This window comes from Poecilia latipinna, unplaced genomic scaffold, assembly GCF_001443285.1.
Source record: "Poecilia latipinna isolate Pla-1442-1.1 unplaced genomic scaffold, P_latipinna-1.0 Scaffold2582, whole genome shotgun sequence".
NCBI classification, from domain to species: domain Eukaryota; kingdom Metazoa; phylum Chordata; class Actinopteri; order Cyprinodontiformes; family Poeciliidae; genus Poecilia; species Poecilia latipinna.
This window is the reverse complement of record NW_015115198.1, coordinates 47607-65267: the sequence shown is the minus strand read 5'-3', so window position 1 is coordinate 65267 and position 17661 is coordinate 47607. Positions and strand designations below refer to the sequence as shown.

Below are 17661 nucleotides of genomic sequence, written 5' to 3'. Positions count from 1 at the left end.
GACCTTTGATGCTGGATACTCACATCCAGTTCTCACACAGTCCTTCTGTATGAAAAGATTTCACGTTGAGAAAGACGCTTTTCTGACACCTCCAACAAAGAAAGCAGAATAATTCAAACTTTTTACACATTACATTCAGGACTAAATATGAATTAGCCTGATAATAAACACGCAGAACTGTTTTTTGATTCAGGCGCATCAGAGGAGGGATCTAAAGATTTCCAGATGGTGGCATTCGAGGGACGGAGTTGCTGAGCTGTTTTGTAGACTATGTGAAGAATGATAATTAATTCAATGAATTAGTGGCTTCATTGAAGTAAAATACAGAGACAAAAATCAGATTGTTTTCTGTCCTTAACAAACAGAAGCTAAGTTTTGCCTCCATTCCTTCACTGTTTGTCTCATTTCCCCCTCCTGCCATCAGAAAGCGCTCCCGGCCCACTAGGTCATCGTTACCATCCTTCCTCATCCATCTTCGCTTTCACAGGTCGGTTGGAAGTGGGCGACCATTTGCACAAGAAGAAAGCTGCCTGTGCTGCTTAATGCGACCCGGGTCGGCCCTCAGCGCCGGAGCTTTTCACACGTCTTGCTCCTTACCTCTCCAGTTACTCCACTGTCCTCCTGCAACAAAGAGCCAACTGACTGCGCTGTCCTTCCCAGACCCCTTCAGCGCGGATCCACCAGAGATTTCTCTGAGCTATCGTTCCAGCATCTATGGAAATTAAGTGTCTTGTAAACGAGGCTGTTCCTAATTAAGAAAGGGACTAGTCAGAGTGTCCAAAGCGGCTCATGTTAATGTTGTAACTCTAGCTGTCATAGTGCTTAGAAAGGATGGTTTCAGGCTGTGTGTGATCCTGGGTTTTGTCCCAAAGGCCCTTGAAGACAGACTCTGTGGTACTTTGGTGACCGGAGGACTTCAGCAGCGACCCACACCTGTTCAATTCAACGTCCATTTTCACTAAACAACACAAACCAGCAGGATGCTGGGAACACAGCACCATGCTGTCAGCCAAGCAGGAAGTTAGAGGCTCACAGCATCCAGACGTTAAAGCTGCAATATGTAACTTTTATTAAAAAAATATGTTTTTTTTGTCCTTATATCGTGACTGTATGTTATCAGCCAGATCATTTATGAAAAGATTGATCACCTCTTCCCTGAGCTGCTATTGCCGTCTGAAGAAATGCACAAAAAACAACCAATCAGAGCCAAGAGGAGGGTTAGGTTCGGAGGTTCTGTAGAGAACAAATGCACGCCACACTTTTCAGATTTGTAAAAGTTGTAACAGGTGATTTTCCTTTCTGGTCTGCCACAGAAAAACACTTTGACGTTTGTGGTTGGATAGTGACAAAATGAGAGGGAGTTGAAGGGGTGTGAATACTTTCTGGTTCCTGTTTGTGATGGCGAGTGAATTTCGTTAGAATGTCATCATTCCAAGAGTGATAAAAGCCTCAGTGTTTCCTCAGATTCTCTCATTTTATCACGGTTTGGATCCTGACGGGAAGGATTGCTTTCATTCCCCCTGAGAAGAGACTCTTTGTACAAAAACATTCCTGTTCTCCCTCATTTAAAACATTTCTATCATTCCCTTTTATTTCTGCGTTCCCAGAATGCTGACCTCCCCTCTGCTCTTCTCACACCTTGCTCTGTTTCCACTCCCACTCTTCCTCAGACTCCCCCCATTCCCCTGATCTCAGATTAAGTCGAACACTGCTCATGTTTGCACCTGTTTCCTTTGGCTCCATTCAGTTTCCAGAGGAAACTCTCAATTTTTTACGTTTTGCTCCTGAAGTTTGAAGTTGTGCCAAGCTGCTGGATTGTTGTTTGGTTTTCTGGTGTGGAGAGAAGACTTTCTATCGGCTCCATCGGGACATCCAGCTGCTCCGCATTCCTCCCATCACCTCCACTGCCTCCATCACAACCATCACTGGTTCCCAGCTGGATGGGACGCTGCTGCTGCTGTGGAAATCTAAAGGTTGGACCTGGGAGGTGCTAGATGTTCATCCTCTGAAAGCAGGTGAGTTTTCTTCCTCTCATTATGTTTTTATCTGTTTAAAATCTCTAAACAGGTTTTATTTACAGAGCTGGGCTTTTTTTTTCATACTGATTTTTACTGATTTTTTTTCTTGCTTAAAAAATTACAAACAACAGAAAACAATTTCAGAAAGTGTTTTTCATTTCAATTATCCCTTCTGTGAGTTGTACGATGGAGCATTAGGTTCAGGCTACTAAAATGATTAAGAATGAGAATTAACAGAATAAAGACACAATTTTAGCAGAGAAAATGTCCTAAAATTATGAGAAAAATGTTGTTTTACTGAGAAAAAAGCTTTTAAAGTTATTAAGTTCTGTCATGAGCATCGCAGTCGTAGATTCAGTCTTCAGTAAATTTCTGCTACTGATAGTAATTTGATACTGATGTGTTAAAAATGAAGTAAAACTAAACGAGACTATCATCATTCCTCCTTTTAATTTATTGTCATTTTTGTGTTGGAGTTCTCATAAAGTTATTACTTCCTTCTCCTAATATTATGACTTTATCCTGGTAACATTTACACTTTATTTTTGTATCATTTTGACTTTATTGTAATACGACTATATTCTTGTGATTTTATGACTGTATTCTCATATTATTTTTGACTTTATTCTTGTAATTAGACTCTCAGTCTGGGGCTAAAACTTCACCGTAGACTTGACCTGAATTCAAAGACCAACTAAATAGAAGCTGTAAAACTTTATTGTGAAACAAGATGGCCGCCCTGGAGTACTGACCTCACTCCAGATATGGAAACCCATCAACTGCACTGGTTGAAAAAAAATAATTAAATCTTCAAAACCCAAAAACCTGATTAATCAATACAATCAATATTGTATTGATTATACATATTGTATATTGTTTTTATTTATTATCTGGAGAGTTCAGATTTCCAATCAAAAGGAGGTGTCCAAATTTTCACCGTATCAGTCAAGTTGAAAGTGATTGAGGGTCACAAACTGTAGCTTTGTTTATAATTTTATTTGAAAAAACTGTGGGGTTTTTTTTTTGTTTGTTTGTTTGTTTGTTTTTACAAAACGTTTTCAGTCTAGCTCAGACAAATGTAAACAAAACGTAATATTTTGATAAAGCAAAGAAATCTGATTTCTGTAAAAAAAAAAAAAAAAAAAAGAAGGGGGGGGGGGGGGGGAGTTTAAAATTTGCAAACAACATCCTAAATGTCGATTGTTTTCCACCATCTTTGTCTGGATTTTATTCTTTTGAGTAAAAAACACTGGAACTATGAAATTGAACTAATGCAGAAATAAGTCCTTAGTCTTGTACCTTCCACTTTTAGAAGGTTTTAAATTGACTTTACTTTGTAAAAAATCTCTGTAAAATAATTTTCTTTGGCTAACTTGAGCTGGAAAACCAAACTTGTGCAATTAAGGTTTTTTTTGTCGTAGCGGTCATTTTGGCACCTGTAGTCTGGAGGAATCTGCTTATTTAACCCCAAAGGAGTTCAATGTGCAACCTTTCATATAAAACTCTTTTATTTTAAATATTTTTGCTTTAGTTATATGAGATGGCGAGGCAAAGTGATGATGTTTCTGTTGATGTGTGATGAGAGGCCGATGACATCACAGCAGATCTCTATCAGCAGAGCGCACTATCGTTCTAATCACAGACAGGTGTGATTAAAACGATATGGAGAAAATCATGTCAAACAGATGCATTTATTCAGTTTAGTTTAGTTACAAATGTCATTTTGAGGCGATATTAATCAAAGGTTCTGGTTCTACTGGCAAATTTTTCTGTGAAAACTGGAACTGGTACTTTTTTTGTCAATATTCAAGAATTACTGATTTAAACCTGCCTGAAAAGTTACTTGTAAGTTAGTTTTGACTTATTTAAAATGTACTAAAACATTTCAAATGTACTTTTTTCTTCTTGCCTAACTAGCTGTATTTCCATTACAAATATTCTGCTAGTGTCGACAAAGCACAATTTTACAATTGTGTTGTTTCCATTTGAATAAGAAACACAATTGCATAAGAAACACACATGAATAAGTTTGTTCACACAGTAAGTAAAATCGTGATCTTCCTGTTGTCTTCTACTTTCTGGTTTCCACCAGCAACAACATAAAGTTGTTCATCATGTGACTCGTGATGTGAAAAAAAAAATGTTTCCATTGCAGTTTTGCACAACAAACTATTTTTGATATGGCCAAAAATCCACTTCATCACAGCAAATTTATTTTTAAAATGTCAAATTGTGCTATTATATGCTCAATAGAAAAGTAACTACAGTCAGGTGGTTTCAGGTACCTTGGATTATGCTGTTTATCGGTGATACAGCAGGAAATAACTACAGAGTTAATGCACTATTTAGGTATATAACTTAGATCTGAATGTTAGAACATTGTTTGAGTCTGGCCTTTGACTCCAGCTGACTCTCCTTAATCAGAAACAAACATAAAGTTTTTAGATTTTAACAATTCGTGACATGTAGAATGTTGACACCTTATTGTATAAGGCTCTTTTCTGTTGGCCTGCAATAAGGCATACTTGTATGCTTCTATTAGTTTTGAATGGTAGCTGTCCAATGACCACTTTTATCTTTTAAGCACAGTTAAAGTTACTATCCATCCCTTAACAACATTTCTGGCTGGGACGTTTGTATTTCTGTTTCTGGTACACCCATAAATCTGATGTGCAAGCGACATCCGCTAACATCAGCGATGGGCGACGATGAATCTGCTTCTCTTTACCACTGAGGTTAAATTTCTGCTTCTGGATGCTGGAAAATACTATTGTTTTGTTCAAGTTGTGCTAAAAGGAGTTAACCCACCAGGAAAGCTATTTAGGGCCTAAAGTAGCATCTCGATGCTAAACAAGCTGCAGCAGCACAGACGCTAATGCTAATGTCAGCGTCCACAGTCCACATTTCTAAAAACGTTCCATGAATGACCAGGAGTTTCTGTAATACTTTGCATCAATTTGATGGTTGAAGAACCTTAAGAACAGATTAAAACTATAAATATATTTGCTGTTGAACCCATATATCTGTATATCTAATAATTTTGCAGCAAAACAGCATAATTGAATTGAAAATGTTGCTTATTTTGTTGATATATGGTTTGATTAAAATGGGATAAAATAATTACACAACTCCAATTAACTAAATCAAAGCTTTTAATTGAGTCCCAGCACTAGACAAAAGGCATCAGAGATGAATGAAGTACTGAGTCAGCCGTACGCTGGAGCCCTTAAAGGGACCGACCTACAAAACTGTTTCAGCAGACTCCCCAGTGAGGCAGAACGACCCGTAATGTTTGCTGTGATCTACCGGTCCATTACCGACTGTACATGCAGCACCTTTAGGAGTTTGATCACAGGAGTTTAAAGCTTCGTATATGGTGACAGCAAAATCTGCCAAGTTGGCTGTGCGTCCGGCTTTACCAATGGGAAACTTGCCAAGCCTGACACTGAACAGTCCCAGCAGACCACTGCGAGGTCCTTGGCACCTGAAACCTTCTCACTTAAAGCCATTAGTGCCCCTGTGTTTACACTCCTGTTCCTCAAGCCAACACAGCATGGATGGGTCCCAAACAGAGGTAGTAATGAGGTCCTGAGCCGCTTCACAGCTCCGGGCCGGACTCTGCAGCTGCCGGGAACCCGGGCACACAGAGGACCCCATGTCTACCAATGTTGGCTCACATGAGACCGTAGGCAAATGTGATCCTTGGACATTGTTCCGAGATGCATAATGGGGCCTTTTGAGAAAGCCTCATGGGAGACCTGGGAGCCTGATCTTAAAGAAGCAACGTGGCGCTGGTTGGATGGTTCCCCCTCCTCTCCGCTTTGTTAAATGCTCTGGTTTATGAGAAGCTGTCCTATGACTCACATCTCCCCACATTTCCATTAGCTGTGAGGGAAAGGCAACACCGATTAAGTAACATGACTTCAATATAATCTCTCTCCTCATCTCCCTCTGCTTTTCCTTTCCTTATTTTAGGATGGTCAGACGTTGCTGTCCACTTGCGCTGCTCCAACTCTTAAGCGTTTTTGCACAGACCAGAGGTACTGACCTGTCCGAAATCTTGCAATAAAACAAAGTTTCTTATGCTGCTTAGTAAACTCTGCAGAAACACAAAGTCATAGTTTCTGGTGCAAATATCTTAGTACACTTGAAATAATTGTCTTATCAGCTAAGATATAGGAGCTTTTTTAAGTCAATAATTCCTCAAAATTGATAAAAAGTACTAGTTCCATTGATAAGATGGGAAAAATGTGTTTTTAGAGACGAAATAATCTGTCATAGTCAATATTGTGGAAGTATTGGCTTAAAACAAGCTCCGACATCTTGCAGAAAAGCTATTTTTAAGTTAGTTTAGTCTTATTTCAGGCGTACTAAGGTATTTGCACTAGAAACTAGACCAAGAATACTTGTAAAACTATATTTATGCAGTAAAGGTGATATAAACTCTTTATTTATACTCTTTCCAGCTCTTACTCAGGATCTTTTGTACCCATATGGACCGGCTCATCGGGATCTTGAAACTCCGAAGATGGATGACGGGAGTTCAGTTGAAATTCCTTTGCTCATCCCCTTCATTTTCTTCAACGTTCCCTACCGTTCCATCTATGTAAGCCCTCCACCTAAAATCCACTCATCTCCTCAGGCAAGACGCTCAGTTACGATAACTTTCTGTTCTTTTTGCAGGTCAACAACAACGGCGTGATCTCCTTCAACGTTCAGGTTAGCCAGTTCACGCCTGAGGCTTTCCCTCTAAGTGACAGCAGGTCTTTCATTGCTCCGCTATGGGCAGATGTGCACAACGGCATCCGTGGAGATGTCTACTACAGAGAAACCACCGATCCCGAACTGCTGGAAAGGGCGACGCAGGATGTCCGCAGGCACTTCAAAAACATGCCCGGCTTCACAGCCACCTGGGTCTTTATGGCAACGTGGCACCAGGTCACCTTCTACGGAGGGAGCCAGACCACACCGGTACTCTCAGCTATGATTTGGTCATTTATTGTAGCATAAAGTATAAAATATATACTTAAGACAGCTGAGGCATGCATCTAGCGATGCATGCCTCAGTGGAGAGAAAAATCTCCCTTTTAACCTGAAGAAACCTCCAGCAGAACCAGAACCAGTCTCAGAACCAGCAGCGATCTGAAGGAGAGTCAGAGGAGAATACTTGACCATTCCTTCTGCCAATATTCCAGAGATGAAATAAGGAATTATTTGAAACTTTTTTTAATATGTAATTTAAATGACAGATCCTTTACTTTACTAAGTTCAAGTGATTTGATTAAGCAGGTTCTTATTCAGAGGTTCTGGTCCCATAACAACTTCTGTCTTGTCAAAATTTAAAAGGAGAATCTTTATATTCACCAAGGCTTTAATGTCCTCAAGACATGCCTGTATTTTACCGAATGGATTGGATTCATTGGTGGTACTTCACAAGTAACCCAGAGCGAGATGATTTATTGTTAACATGAACAAACTGCATTCTGTCGCACAGATAAGATGTAAAACAGCCGACTACTGTGATTTGCACTGTTTATCCCACTGCAAAGTACCATCACCTTCTGCTTTCTAATTTCTTTATTTTAAACTATTTCTCATCGGCTTGGCAGGTGAACACTTTCCAGACTATACTGATCTCAGATGGCGCAGCTTTCTTCAGCATGTTCAATTACGGGGAAATTACATGGAGCACAGGAACGGCCAGCGGGGGAGATCCTCTGACGGGACTCGGTGGAACGACGGCTCAGGTATTCTACAAAGATCGTCCGATTAGTCCAGACACGACGACGACAACATGGCTGACACCTTTCCAAACTTTCAGGCAGGTTTTAATGGAGGCGATATCGGTCACTTCTTCAACCTGCCTGGATCCCGGTCAAATGACGTGGTGAACATCGAACAGACGACCAACGTAAATATTCCTGGACGCTGGTTTTTCCGTGTTGACACCGAACTGATAGATCCTGCCAATGGCTGCAGCTACAATGGTGAGTCTGAACCTCAAACACGTGTTACTTTAGTCCGGACATCACTGAGTGTTTTCCCACTGATCTGAAGTCAGCCTAAATCTTTGAAGATTTCATGCGTGATTTGTGCTTCACCTTCTTCAGGACGGTATTACAGACGAGGGGAGATCTTCTGGATATCTGACCAGTGCTCCCAGCGCTGCCGATGCCTTGACATAAATAACGAGGTGCAGTGCCTGGAGGCCCCATGTGGACAGTTTGAGAACTGCGAGCAGCAGGATGGGGCCTTTTACTGCCAGCCCACCCGCACCAGCACCTGCGTGGTATTTGGAGACCCTCACTATCACACCTTTGACGGCTTCCTCTACCACTTCCAAGGCACCTGCTCCTACCTGCTGGCCCGGCCGTGCTGGGAGATGGTAGGACTGCCCTTCTTCAGTGTGGAGGCCAAAAACGAGAACCGCGGCGTTACCACGGTGTCCTGGTTAAGAGACGTGACGGTGGAGGTCTACGGCCATAGAGTGATGATACCTAAAGGCAGTTTGGGCAGTGTCCAGGTGAGAAAAACAGAGCAGTGACAGTGTTTTTGAAAGATTTCTTATGCCTATTTTTGTCTCAATTTTTCTGTTCCCACAATCTTAAGGACGCTCCAATTATTGTGATGGTCTTAAGATAATCTCCTCTTCCTGCCTTGTTTGTTATGTGTCAGGAGTAGTGTAGACCTTTCGGAACGATGATCTAAATTTGGGGATATTCAACATGTTGGATTATCTTGCATCATGTGTTAACCAATCAGAAAGCGAGGTGAAGGCAACATGGAGGGGAATCCAAAATACTGAAGACAAAACAACTGTTAAGGTGCACCAATATGTCCGATGGACACTGAAGACATCTTTACTGTTTTTTCTCCATTAAACATAGTCCACAAGCTATCGCTAGCTTGTTCCCAGTCGGCCATGTTTGTTTACTCTGTACTCACGTTTGATCTCTAGAGATTTTGCAAGTTTTTCTAACACCTGAAAAGCTGCGTTTCCATTACATATGTGTGTAGAACATTGTTGATATTCTGCAAATGTCGACAAAACTATTTTGCAGTTTAAATAAGAAATGCAATTAAAATCTCATGAATAATTTTGTTCATGAGATTAGTTATTGTAAAACATGCTGTGCCATCATCCTCCTACCACTTTCTGTCGTCTTCTTTGTCCTTTTTGCCAGTAATAACATCGGGTTGTTGATTACAACTCATGAGATGCAAAAAAAAAAAAAACGTTTTTCCACAGCAGTTTGGCAAAATAAACCAATTTCAAGACTGATGAAAAACCACGAGGAAAAAAAAACAAACATTTTTTTAACATTGGTTTGTTATTATAAAGCAAATTTATTTTTGTAATTCCAATTTGCAAAACTATATGGTCAATGGAAATGCAGCAACTCTGTTTTTCCGGTATTAAACTGAAAGAGTCAGAGTCATTTCTCAGAACTGAACAGAGTTTCCTTCTTTAGGTTGACGGCTTGATGAAGGCATTGCCAGTCCAATTGGAGCTTGGTGCCGTAAAAGTCTACCAGTCTGGAGTTGCTGTTGCTTTAGAAACAGACTTTGGACTGCTGGTGACCTACGACGGCCAGCACTACGCCTCCATCTCCTTACCGAGCTCCTACTTCAACAACACCTGTGGCCTTTGTGGAAACTACAACGACGACCCTGCAGACGATCCCGTGCTTCCGGACGGCTCTCTTGCGGAAAGCGTGGTGGAGTTGGGAGGCAGCTGGCGAGCAGAAGACACCGACTGGAGGTGCACCGATGGCTGTGCTCAGAACTGCAGCGTTTGCGACCCCGTTACAGAAGCCATGTACTTTCGCTCGGACTACTGCGGGCTTATAAACAAAACCGACGGACCTTTTCGAGACTGCAGAGCTGTGGTGGACCCCACGGCATTTGTATATAGCTGTGTGTATGATATGTGCAGCAACAGGGACAACATCACCACGCTGTGTTACGCCATCCAGGCCTACGCTTTAGCATGTCAGGCCCTTGGAGTCACAATACGACCCTGGAGAACGCGCACATTCTGTGGTGAGACGCTGCACGCATTTGGTTAGGGCTGCAGTTAATGATTACTTTATGAATCAATTATTCTATTAAATAATCTGGCAATTCATAGATTATTCTGACAATCAATTAATCAAGTTTTAAAAATTGGCAATTAGCCACTTACAATATCTTATGCAAAAATAAAAATATATAAAAATGTAAATAAGTAATTCAATTCATTTTTTTAAATAAGTAAATTAACATTCTGTTGCCTAAAATGCAATAACCACACTCCTTCAGCGAGTACTGAGCTGCAAAGGATGCATCTGGAGCTAAAAAATACTTCCTACGTGTGAAAAGCTCAGCTCTGTCTGCGTGACTTAGCATCAGTGCAGTGTAGTGCTGATTATTTTGGATTACCAAATTAATAATTGGATAGAAAAAGGTGTTCAATTGGAGATTTTATTACAGAATTACAGATGAAACTAAAATTGCCACTTGAGTTCTGGTAGAACATTGAAAAAAGAGTGGACCACCAACTTAAAAAATTATTTAATTCTTACATGTAATAAAATTAAGTTTGTCAAACTTACTTTGTTTACTTTTGTCTAACTTAATAGATTGATTGGACAAACTTACTTTGATTTCATGTAACAAATTAACTAATTTTTTTAATATAGTTTTGGATCACCTGTTTTCTTTTTCATTGAAGGTTTTTAATCTTAAATTCAAAATCAATCTACTCTTTGTACAGTTAAGAATCGATTACTAAATTAGTTGACATCTATTTTAATCATAAATTAATCACGATTAGTCGTTTGAATCCCACATTTGTTTTTCCTGCATTCTGCCTCATCTTACATATTTCCTCTCATCCCATCCGCTCCCAGCTATGCCCTGTCCGGAGTTCAGCCGTTATGAAGTGTGTACCAGCGCGTGTCCGGCCTCCTGCTCGGACCTTACCGCGCCCCTGTACTGCGCTCACCCCTGCACCGAGGGCTGCCAGTGCGAACCCGGCTACGTCCTGAGCGGCAACCGCTGCGTGCAGCAGGACGACTGCGGCTGCGAACACAACGACCTCTATTACCCCCTTAACCACACGTTCTGGGCCGGCCCCGGCGGGGAGGAAGGTGACTGCTCCCTCCGCTGCACATGTGGGTTTGCCGGGGAAGTCTCCTGTTTCAATGAGTCCTGCAAGGAGGGCGAAGTGTGTGTGGCTGAGCTGGGCTTGCTGGGCTGTTACCCTCGGAGGGAGGGAGTTTGCTCGGTCACCCAGAACTCGGTGACATCCACCTTTGATGGTACCTTCCTGCTGTTTCCGGATGACAGCTCCTACTACTTGCTGAAGCTGTGTGGTCCGGTACCGGCTAACGGGTCAGTGGTGGAGGTGAAGATTGGCAGGCAGCTCATGAACAAAGGTCCCACTTGGAAGAGACCTGTGATAGTAACCGTAGCTAACCTGGAGGCACAGATGGGTGGAACAGATTTTGATACAGTAAAGGTTAGTATTTTCACTTTTTACTAGTATTTTTCTGTTCAGTTTTCGTAACCTTTGAGAAACTAAACTGAAGTTATTATCTTTGGACCTAAAGTCAGCACACAGCTTCAGTTACTACAGCTGGAAACTAGAAATCAGGCTGAAATCTGGGTTTGAACCTTCAGAGACACATAAAGATGGTTCCAAAGTCGACTTTCTATCACCTGAAGAACATTTCCAGGATCAGAAGTCTAATGTCTCAGCATCAGAGAAACTCATCCAGGCATTTATCTTTAGTTGCATTGATTCCTGCAGCAGCGTCCTCACAGGTCTGACTAAAAAAGGAAATCAATCCTTCAGCTGCAGCTGATCCAGAACGCTGCTGCTGGAGTTCTGACTAAAACTAGTGAGAGCACATCACCCAGCTCTACAATCCTTCGCTGAGAGAATAGACCTTAAAATACTGTTAGTTTATAACTCACTGATCAGCTTTAAGATCTGCTGCTGTTGGATCAACCTTCCAGACCTCTTAGGTCCTCTGGTTCTGGTTCTGCTCTGGTTCTGCCCCAGAACCAGAACCAGTTTTTATGATGTAAAGCACTTTGTTGCCAGCCTTGTTGCTGAAATGTGGTATACAAATAAACTTGATTGATTGATTTGTATCGCAGGTGAATGGCGAACCGGTTGTTCTGCCGTTCGTCCATCCAATGGAGACCATGATGATCTACAGGGCACCAGGAAATGCGACCGTGGTGGAGTCCAGAGGTCTGCTCCGCGTCCACTACACCCGCCAGGGATTCCTGAACATCTCCCTCTCCACCATCTTCTACAACGTTACCTGTGGCTTATGCGGCGTCTTCAACAGCAACACCACGGACGACCTGCGCCTGCCCAATGGGCGCCTGGCTGAAAATACCGAACAGTTCACGGAGGGATGGAAATCCATCGCAGACGACCTTACATGCAATGGGGACTGCGACGACCTGTACCGCATGTGCACAGACCTGCGCCTTTACCAGAGTCCCTGGATGTGTGGAAACATCAACGACCCGGGGAACAGCTCCTTCCTGGCCTGCCACTCAGTGGTCAACCCTTCGCCGTTCTTCAGGAACTGCCTGTACAACATGTGCATTAGGGAAGGAAACCGGTCGGCCCTCTGCTCCTCTCTGCAGGCGTACGCCACAGCCTGTCAGGATGCCCAAGTGGGCCTCGCCTCCTGGAGGAGTGCGACCAACTGCCGTGAGTAGATATTGCTTTACATGACGGATATCATTCTTCATGGGGATTTCCCTCTGCTTTATGCTAAATGTGACAGTGTTTCCATTTCTTCTTATCCACAATCTTAAGTAGTGGAGGTAAAAAGCAAATATCAAGCTCACTGTTCACTAACTAGCTTAAGATAATACAAACTGTAAAGGTAGAAGAGACAAATTTTGATCCAGATTTCCAAAATATAGTTTTTTTCGATGCCCATAGTTAGAAGATATGAAATGGTGCTTTTTGTAGACCGTGATGGAAGCTACTATCTACAACTGTGTTACCAGATATTTTTACCTTGCATTTTAAAGCGTCTGAATGGGTGTACAGAAATAAATCAACCCAGATTTCCTTCATTTTGTTATTAGTAATCGGCTGGTACTTATATGTGAACCGATCTTATCCACAGATCTTATCTACCTTTGTAAAGGTCTGAAAATCAGCCACTGTCCGCTTTCACGTTGCCAGATCTTAACATTGATTTTAAAAAAGTACCAGTTCTGGTGGAGCTAGTACTTTTCAGTCGGTGTAAGTGGTAACAAGCTCTTATATCCTGCTGACAAGTTACTTGTCTTATTTCAAGATTACCAAGATATTTGCACTGGAAACTAGACAGAAACAGTTGGTAAGAGTTTGTGTTTTTGCTGTGTATCTTCTAAATTTTCAAATTTTCCAGAAAAAACAAGGAAATTTCTTAGATTATTTTGTTCTAAAACAAAAGATTTCTTAGAGTGAAAAGTCAAAAATTTGCAAATAATAAAACTAAAATTTTTAGATTAATCTCAGAAATTTTCTGCATCTTTATATGTAAAGTCAGAATTTTTTGACTTTTGAAACTCAGAACATTTCCAAAAGTTTAGGTTTTTTTTTCTAGAAAATTTTTTTGTTGAGCTGAGTTTTTTTTTTTTTGGCAGAAATTTACTCTTCAGTATTTTTCTTTCTACAAGGGCTCATAATAAATTGTCTTAGTTTCCAGATTTTCTGCTCCAGCTGATTAAAAAGACAGGCTTTGTTTTTAAAACCTCTATCCTGCCTCCCCATCAGCTCTTCCTTGTCCAGAGAACAGCCATTTTGAAGAATGCACCACCGCTTGCCCTTTGACCTGCACCAACCTGGACGAGCCCGAGGAGCCGTGCCCTCTGCCGTGCCAGGAAGGCTGCCAATGTGAAGAAGGCTTTGCGATGCGGGACGGCCTGTGCGTGGCCCGGAGCGACTGCGGCTGCATGTACCACGGCCACCAGGTGGCCACCAACCAGACCTTCTGGACTGACTGGGAATGCCAGGAGCGCTGCTACTGCAACGGCTCCGACAACAGCGCGTACTGTCAGCTCGCGCCCTGCCACCCCGAGGAGTACTGCCAGGAGAACGACGGCCTGTACTTCTGCCAGCCACGCACCGAGGCCCTGTGCGTAGCCGCGGGTTACGGCCATTTTCAGGCATTCACCGGTGTGCCGTTTGAGCTTCAGAGCTCCTGTACTCTCAAGATGTCCACCACCGTTTGTAGGCGCAGAGAGCCGCCGGCGACAAGTGGAGTTTTCCCTCGGTTTAAACTGGCGGTTCGCAATGAGGAGCGAGACACTGGGCAGGCCATCTGGGTGAGGGGCTTCGTGCTGGAGGTCTACGAATACGAGGTGGAGGTTTCCCGAAGCTACAAAAACACTGTAACTGTAAGTATATGAGCACCTGGACGGTGTAACCTTTGACCTTTTTCATGTTGTTGCAAAAGGGACGGCGGTGTAACCGAGGGCTTTACAATAAATCAACAACAGTATGAATCTTGATAGATACTTGATCAATATCAATAGATTATTCATGACAAAATTTATTTAAAACAAAAAAACCGTCATGATTCGTCTTTCAGCCGTATCGTCCAGCCTTACATGTGATCCTCCATAGTGGCCTAATCAATAGTTTTTTCTTTCTCGCTGAAGGCTTTTCTTTGGATATTTTGCATCTTTTTCATTCTTTTACCGAGTCCCAACAATGACCAGAGAAAACGAAGATGTTTGGACGAAATTGCACAATCACACTAATAGGTCAAATAAGGTCACTAATGGGGCTCTAATGGGGCAGTTAGATGTCCAGAACCGAAGAAGCCTTTTGGATCAGAGGTAAAACGTTGCAAGAAACATGAGAAGTCCAATTCTCTTCTACTTAAGCACTTTGGCATGATTCCAAACACTGACCCAAACTGGTTTTAAAGGGACAGAGGTTCTGAAATGACCTTCCTAGAGTCCTGAACTCGACTCTGTAAGGGATTTTTGGATGATGCTTAAACACCTGGACTCATATTCAGAAGGAATACTGAGACTAAAGTACCTATAGCAATGGGATTTTAAGAACAATATTTTTTTATAAACTTTTACCTCAATAAGACAAAAGTAATTCATTAACATCTTAGGCCTTAAGAGAACTTTTTAATGTGACAAACTGATGGAGGAGTTGGAACTAACTCTCGTCTCGTTCATTTCTAATTTATAAATAATGTAGGTACATTTCAACCATTACTCCATTACAGTTTTTGAGTGCTTTACTTTGTTTTTGTTGAACTCGAAGCCGTGGTTCATCATCACTTTGAGCGGTGCATGCTCACCAAGATGGCGGTTCAGTGGCGTGGATTCCTTCTGGTTCAGGCTTGTGGGATTTGTATATAACAGATCAGCATCGACTGACTGACTGACTGACTGACTGACTGACTGACTGACTGACAGTGTGCAGAAACTTTGCCACAATTGAAGAGTTTCTCAGTTAACTCTAAATCTCTACTGCACTGCAAGTTTTCAGCTCACAATTTCTAGGAATCATCTTCTTTGAGCTGAAATTCAGCTTTTTTCCTATCACACGATGTTATCTGTAGTATTTTATGTAGATTCAACTAATAAAATCTCTGGTTAAGTAATCTTTGTAGAGATCTCATTTGAAACGTTTTCTTTGCTGACTTCATCTGAGAACGCCTGTCAAACACCAGGTCATTAATGTTGACCTATTTTAACAGTTTTTTCTGCTCTCTGAAGGTCGCAGTTGTTGCGTTTGAGAGGACGTGATATTTCTAATCAAGCTGATAGAATAACCAGGCAGTGTGGGTGAATTCCTCTTTGATTGGCTTAAGGAGGATCTAATTTCAATAGGCATCTTTTATCAGGCTGGATTGGGCTCAGACGAAACCCTGACCGTGAGCGACACTTGGACCGGGTTCACAAACCAACCAAAAGATCTGAGGACGCACCTCCACACATTAAGCTGCTGTTCACACACCCACAGCGGTCTTCCTCGATTTCTCCCAGCGTCTCTGTTGCTTATTGCCGTTTCTTGTAGAAGTCGGTCCATTCATCACCTGGGGTTCCCCACATGCCTGTACAAACATGCAAGTCAGCGGGATTAGAAACTCTAACTTGGAAATGACTCGACTCAGTTGTACTGTCGTCACTCAGGTCAACAAGGAGCGCCTGTACCTTCCCTTGAAGCTGGGCCCGGGGAAGGTCAACATCACTTCCTTGGGGATGCTGCTTGTTCTGGAGACGGACTTCGGCCTGAAGGTGTCGTATGACTGGAACACGCTCCTCCTTTTGACTTTACCGAGGGACCTCTACAACGCCTCCTGCGGCCTCTGCCAGGGCATGCCCTTCTCCCCGCCCCCGCTGAGCTCCACGGACTGGGCCATGACCTGGGCGGAGAGGGACACCTTCTGCCAGGTGGGCTGCGGCGACTCCTGCCCACGCTGCGGGCTCGGGGAGAAGAGCATGCCCAACAGCGCCCCCCTCATGGTGGCCGACTCCAGCATGATTAGCGACAACGAGGACGAGCCGAACGGAGTCACCACTGGCATACGCTTCCACGTCGGGGACGGACTCTACGTGTTCGTGGAGCCGGAGGCCGTCAGGCTGTGTGGGCTGATTGTGGACCGGGGAGGCGCGTTTGCACGCTGTCACAGCAAGGTGGCGCCGGCGTTCTTTTATCAGAGCTGCCTGCAGGACACTTGTTTGGATCAAGGAGCTCAGGATACAATCTGTAACTGGCTGCAGATCTACGCCAGCACCTGCCAGACCCAGGGTGTGCCTTTAACCGGCTGGAGGAGTGACACGCCGTGTGGTGAGTGACATCATCTACGTTTTAACCCAAACACTGATGTAGAGAAAAAGTAATCACCCCCTAAACACAGTGAGTGGGTGTCTGAGAACTGGTGAAGAGTCTTTAAAGGTGACCTATTATGCTTCCTTGAACAGGTTAGGATTGGTCTATGGGCTACAAAACCTGTTTATTGCATGTTTTTATTTTTGCACAAAATCATTGTTAGAAAATGAGATTCTAAGACTGAGAGGAGCTCAGTTCTGCCCAGTGAGCTCCTTTCAGAATGAGACATCTTAGGGCCTCTGATGCTTTAAATCCAAATTATCTGCTGCTAGCCACAGCCCCAAGTCAATGTTTAGACTTGCACATGAAAATGGCTACAAACAGATGCGCAACAATACAATCGTACATCTTTGAAAAGCAGAAGTAGAGCCTCCTGCACAACCAACAAGAATGCAGCAAGTGGTTTCTGAATGGTGAGTGAACAACAAAACATTTTTCTTTTTCAGCAGCCATTGCACAGGTTGCTAGGTGAGGGAGAGTAGCTCCGCTGGGGTTGCTAGGTAACGCCGCAGTACCTGCTGATTTGTTACATTACAATCTGGATGTTTCATTTTCCATTCACCAAAAAACATGAACCCATTGCCAAAAACCGACTGGGTTTTTTAAGCACTTGGACTGTTTTAGAAGCAGTTGAGGTCCAGAACGAAGAACAAAAATGTGCAAAATGTGAATTTTGCACATTTGGTCCTCTTTAATGTAGAATCCTGTGAATAAGTAATGAGTCTTTAACATCACCTTTGGGGAATTTTGTCCTACTCTTCTTTGCTGAGTTGTTGT

At 42.7% G+C, this 17661-nt stretch overlaps 1 protein-coding gene across 3 annotated transcripts in view; it reads left to right on the top strand.

Annotated features, from left to right (window-relative positions):
• The first annotated feature begins 225 nt into the window (after positions 1–225).
• Positions 226–17661, top strand: part of tecta (tectorin alpha) — a 28749-nt gene continuing 11313 nt past the window's right edge. For 2 of the 3 annotated variants that reach the window (XM_015020437.1, XM_015020436.1), the window contains exons 1-12: positions 228–2015; positions 5994–6058; positions 6485–6624; positions 6702–6989; positions 7628–7765; positions 7840–8005; positions 8129–8541; positions 9491–10061; positions 10910–11520; positions 12165–12735; positions 13798–14420; positions 16185–16842. In XM_015020437.1, the coding sequence (XP_014875923.1) occupies positions 5995–6058; positions 6485–6624; positions 6702–6989; positions 7628–7765; positions 7840–8005; positions 8129–8541; positions 9491–10061; positions 10910–11520; positions 12165–12735; positions 13798–14420; positions 16185–16842 (4243 nt within the window). In that variant the 5' untranslated portion in view covers positions 228–2015; position 5994. Of the gene's footprint in view, positions 2016–5993; positions 6059–6484; positions 6625–6701; positions 6990–7627; positions 7766–7839; positions 8006–8128; positions 8542–9490; positions 10062–10909; positions 11521–12164; positions 12736–13797; positions 14421–16184; positions 16843–17661 lie in introns of all 3 variants that reach the window. The other variant, XM_015020438.1, reaches the window with a different exon arrangement.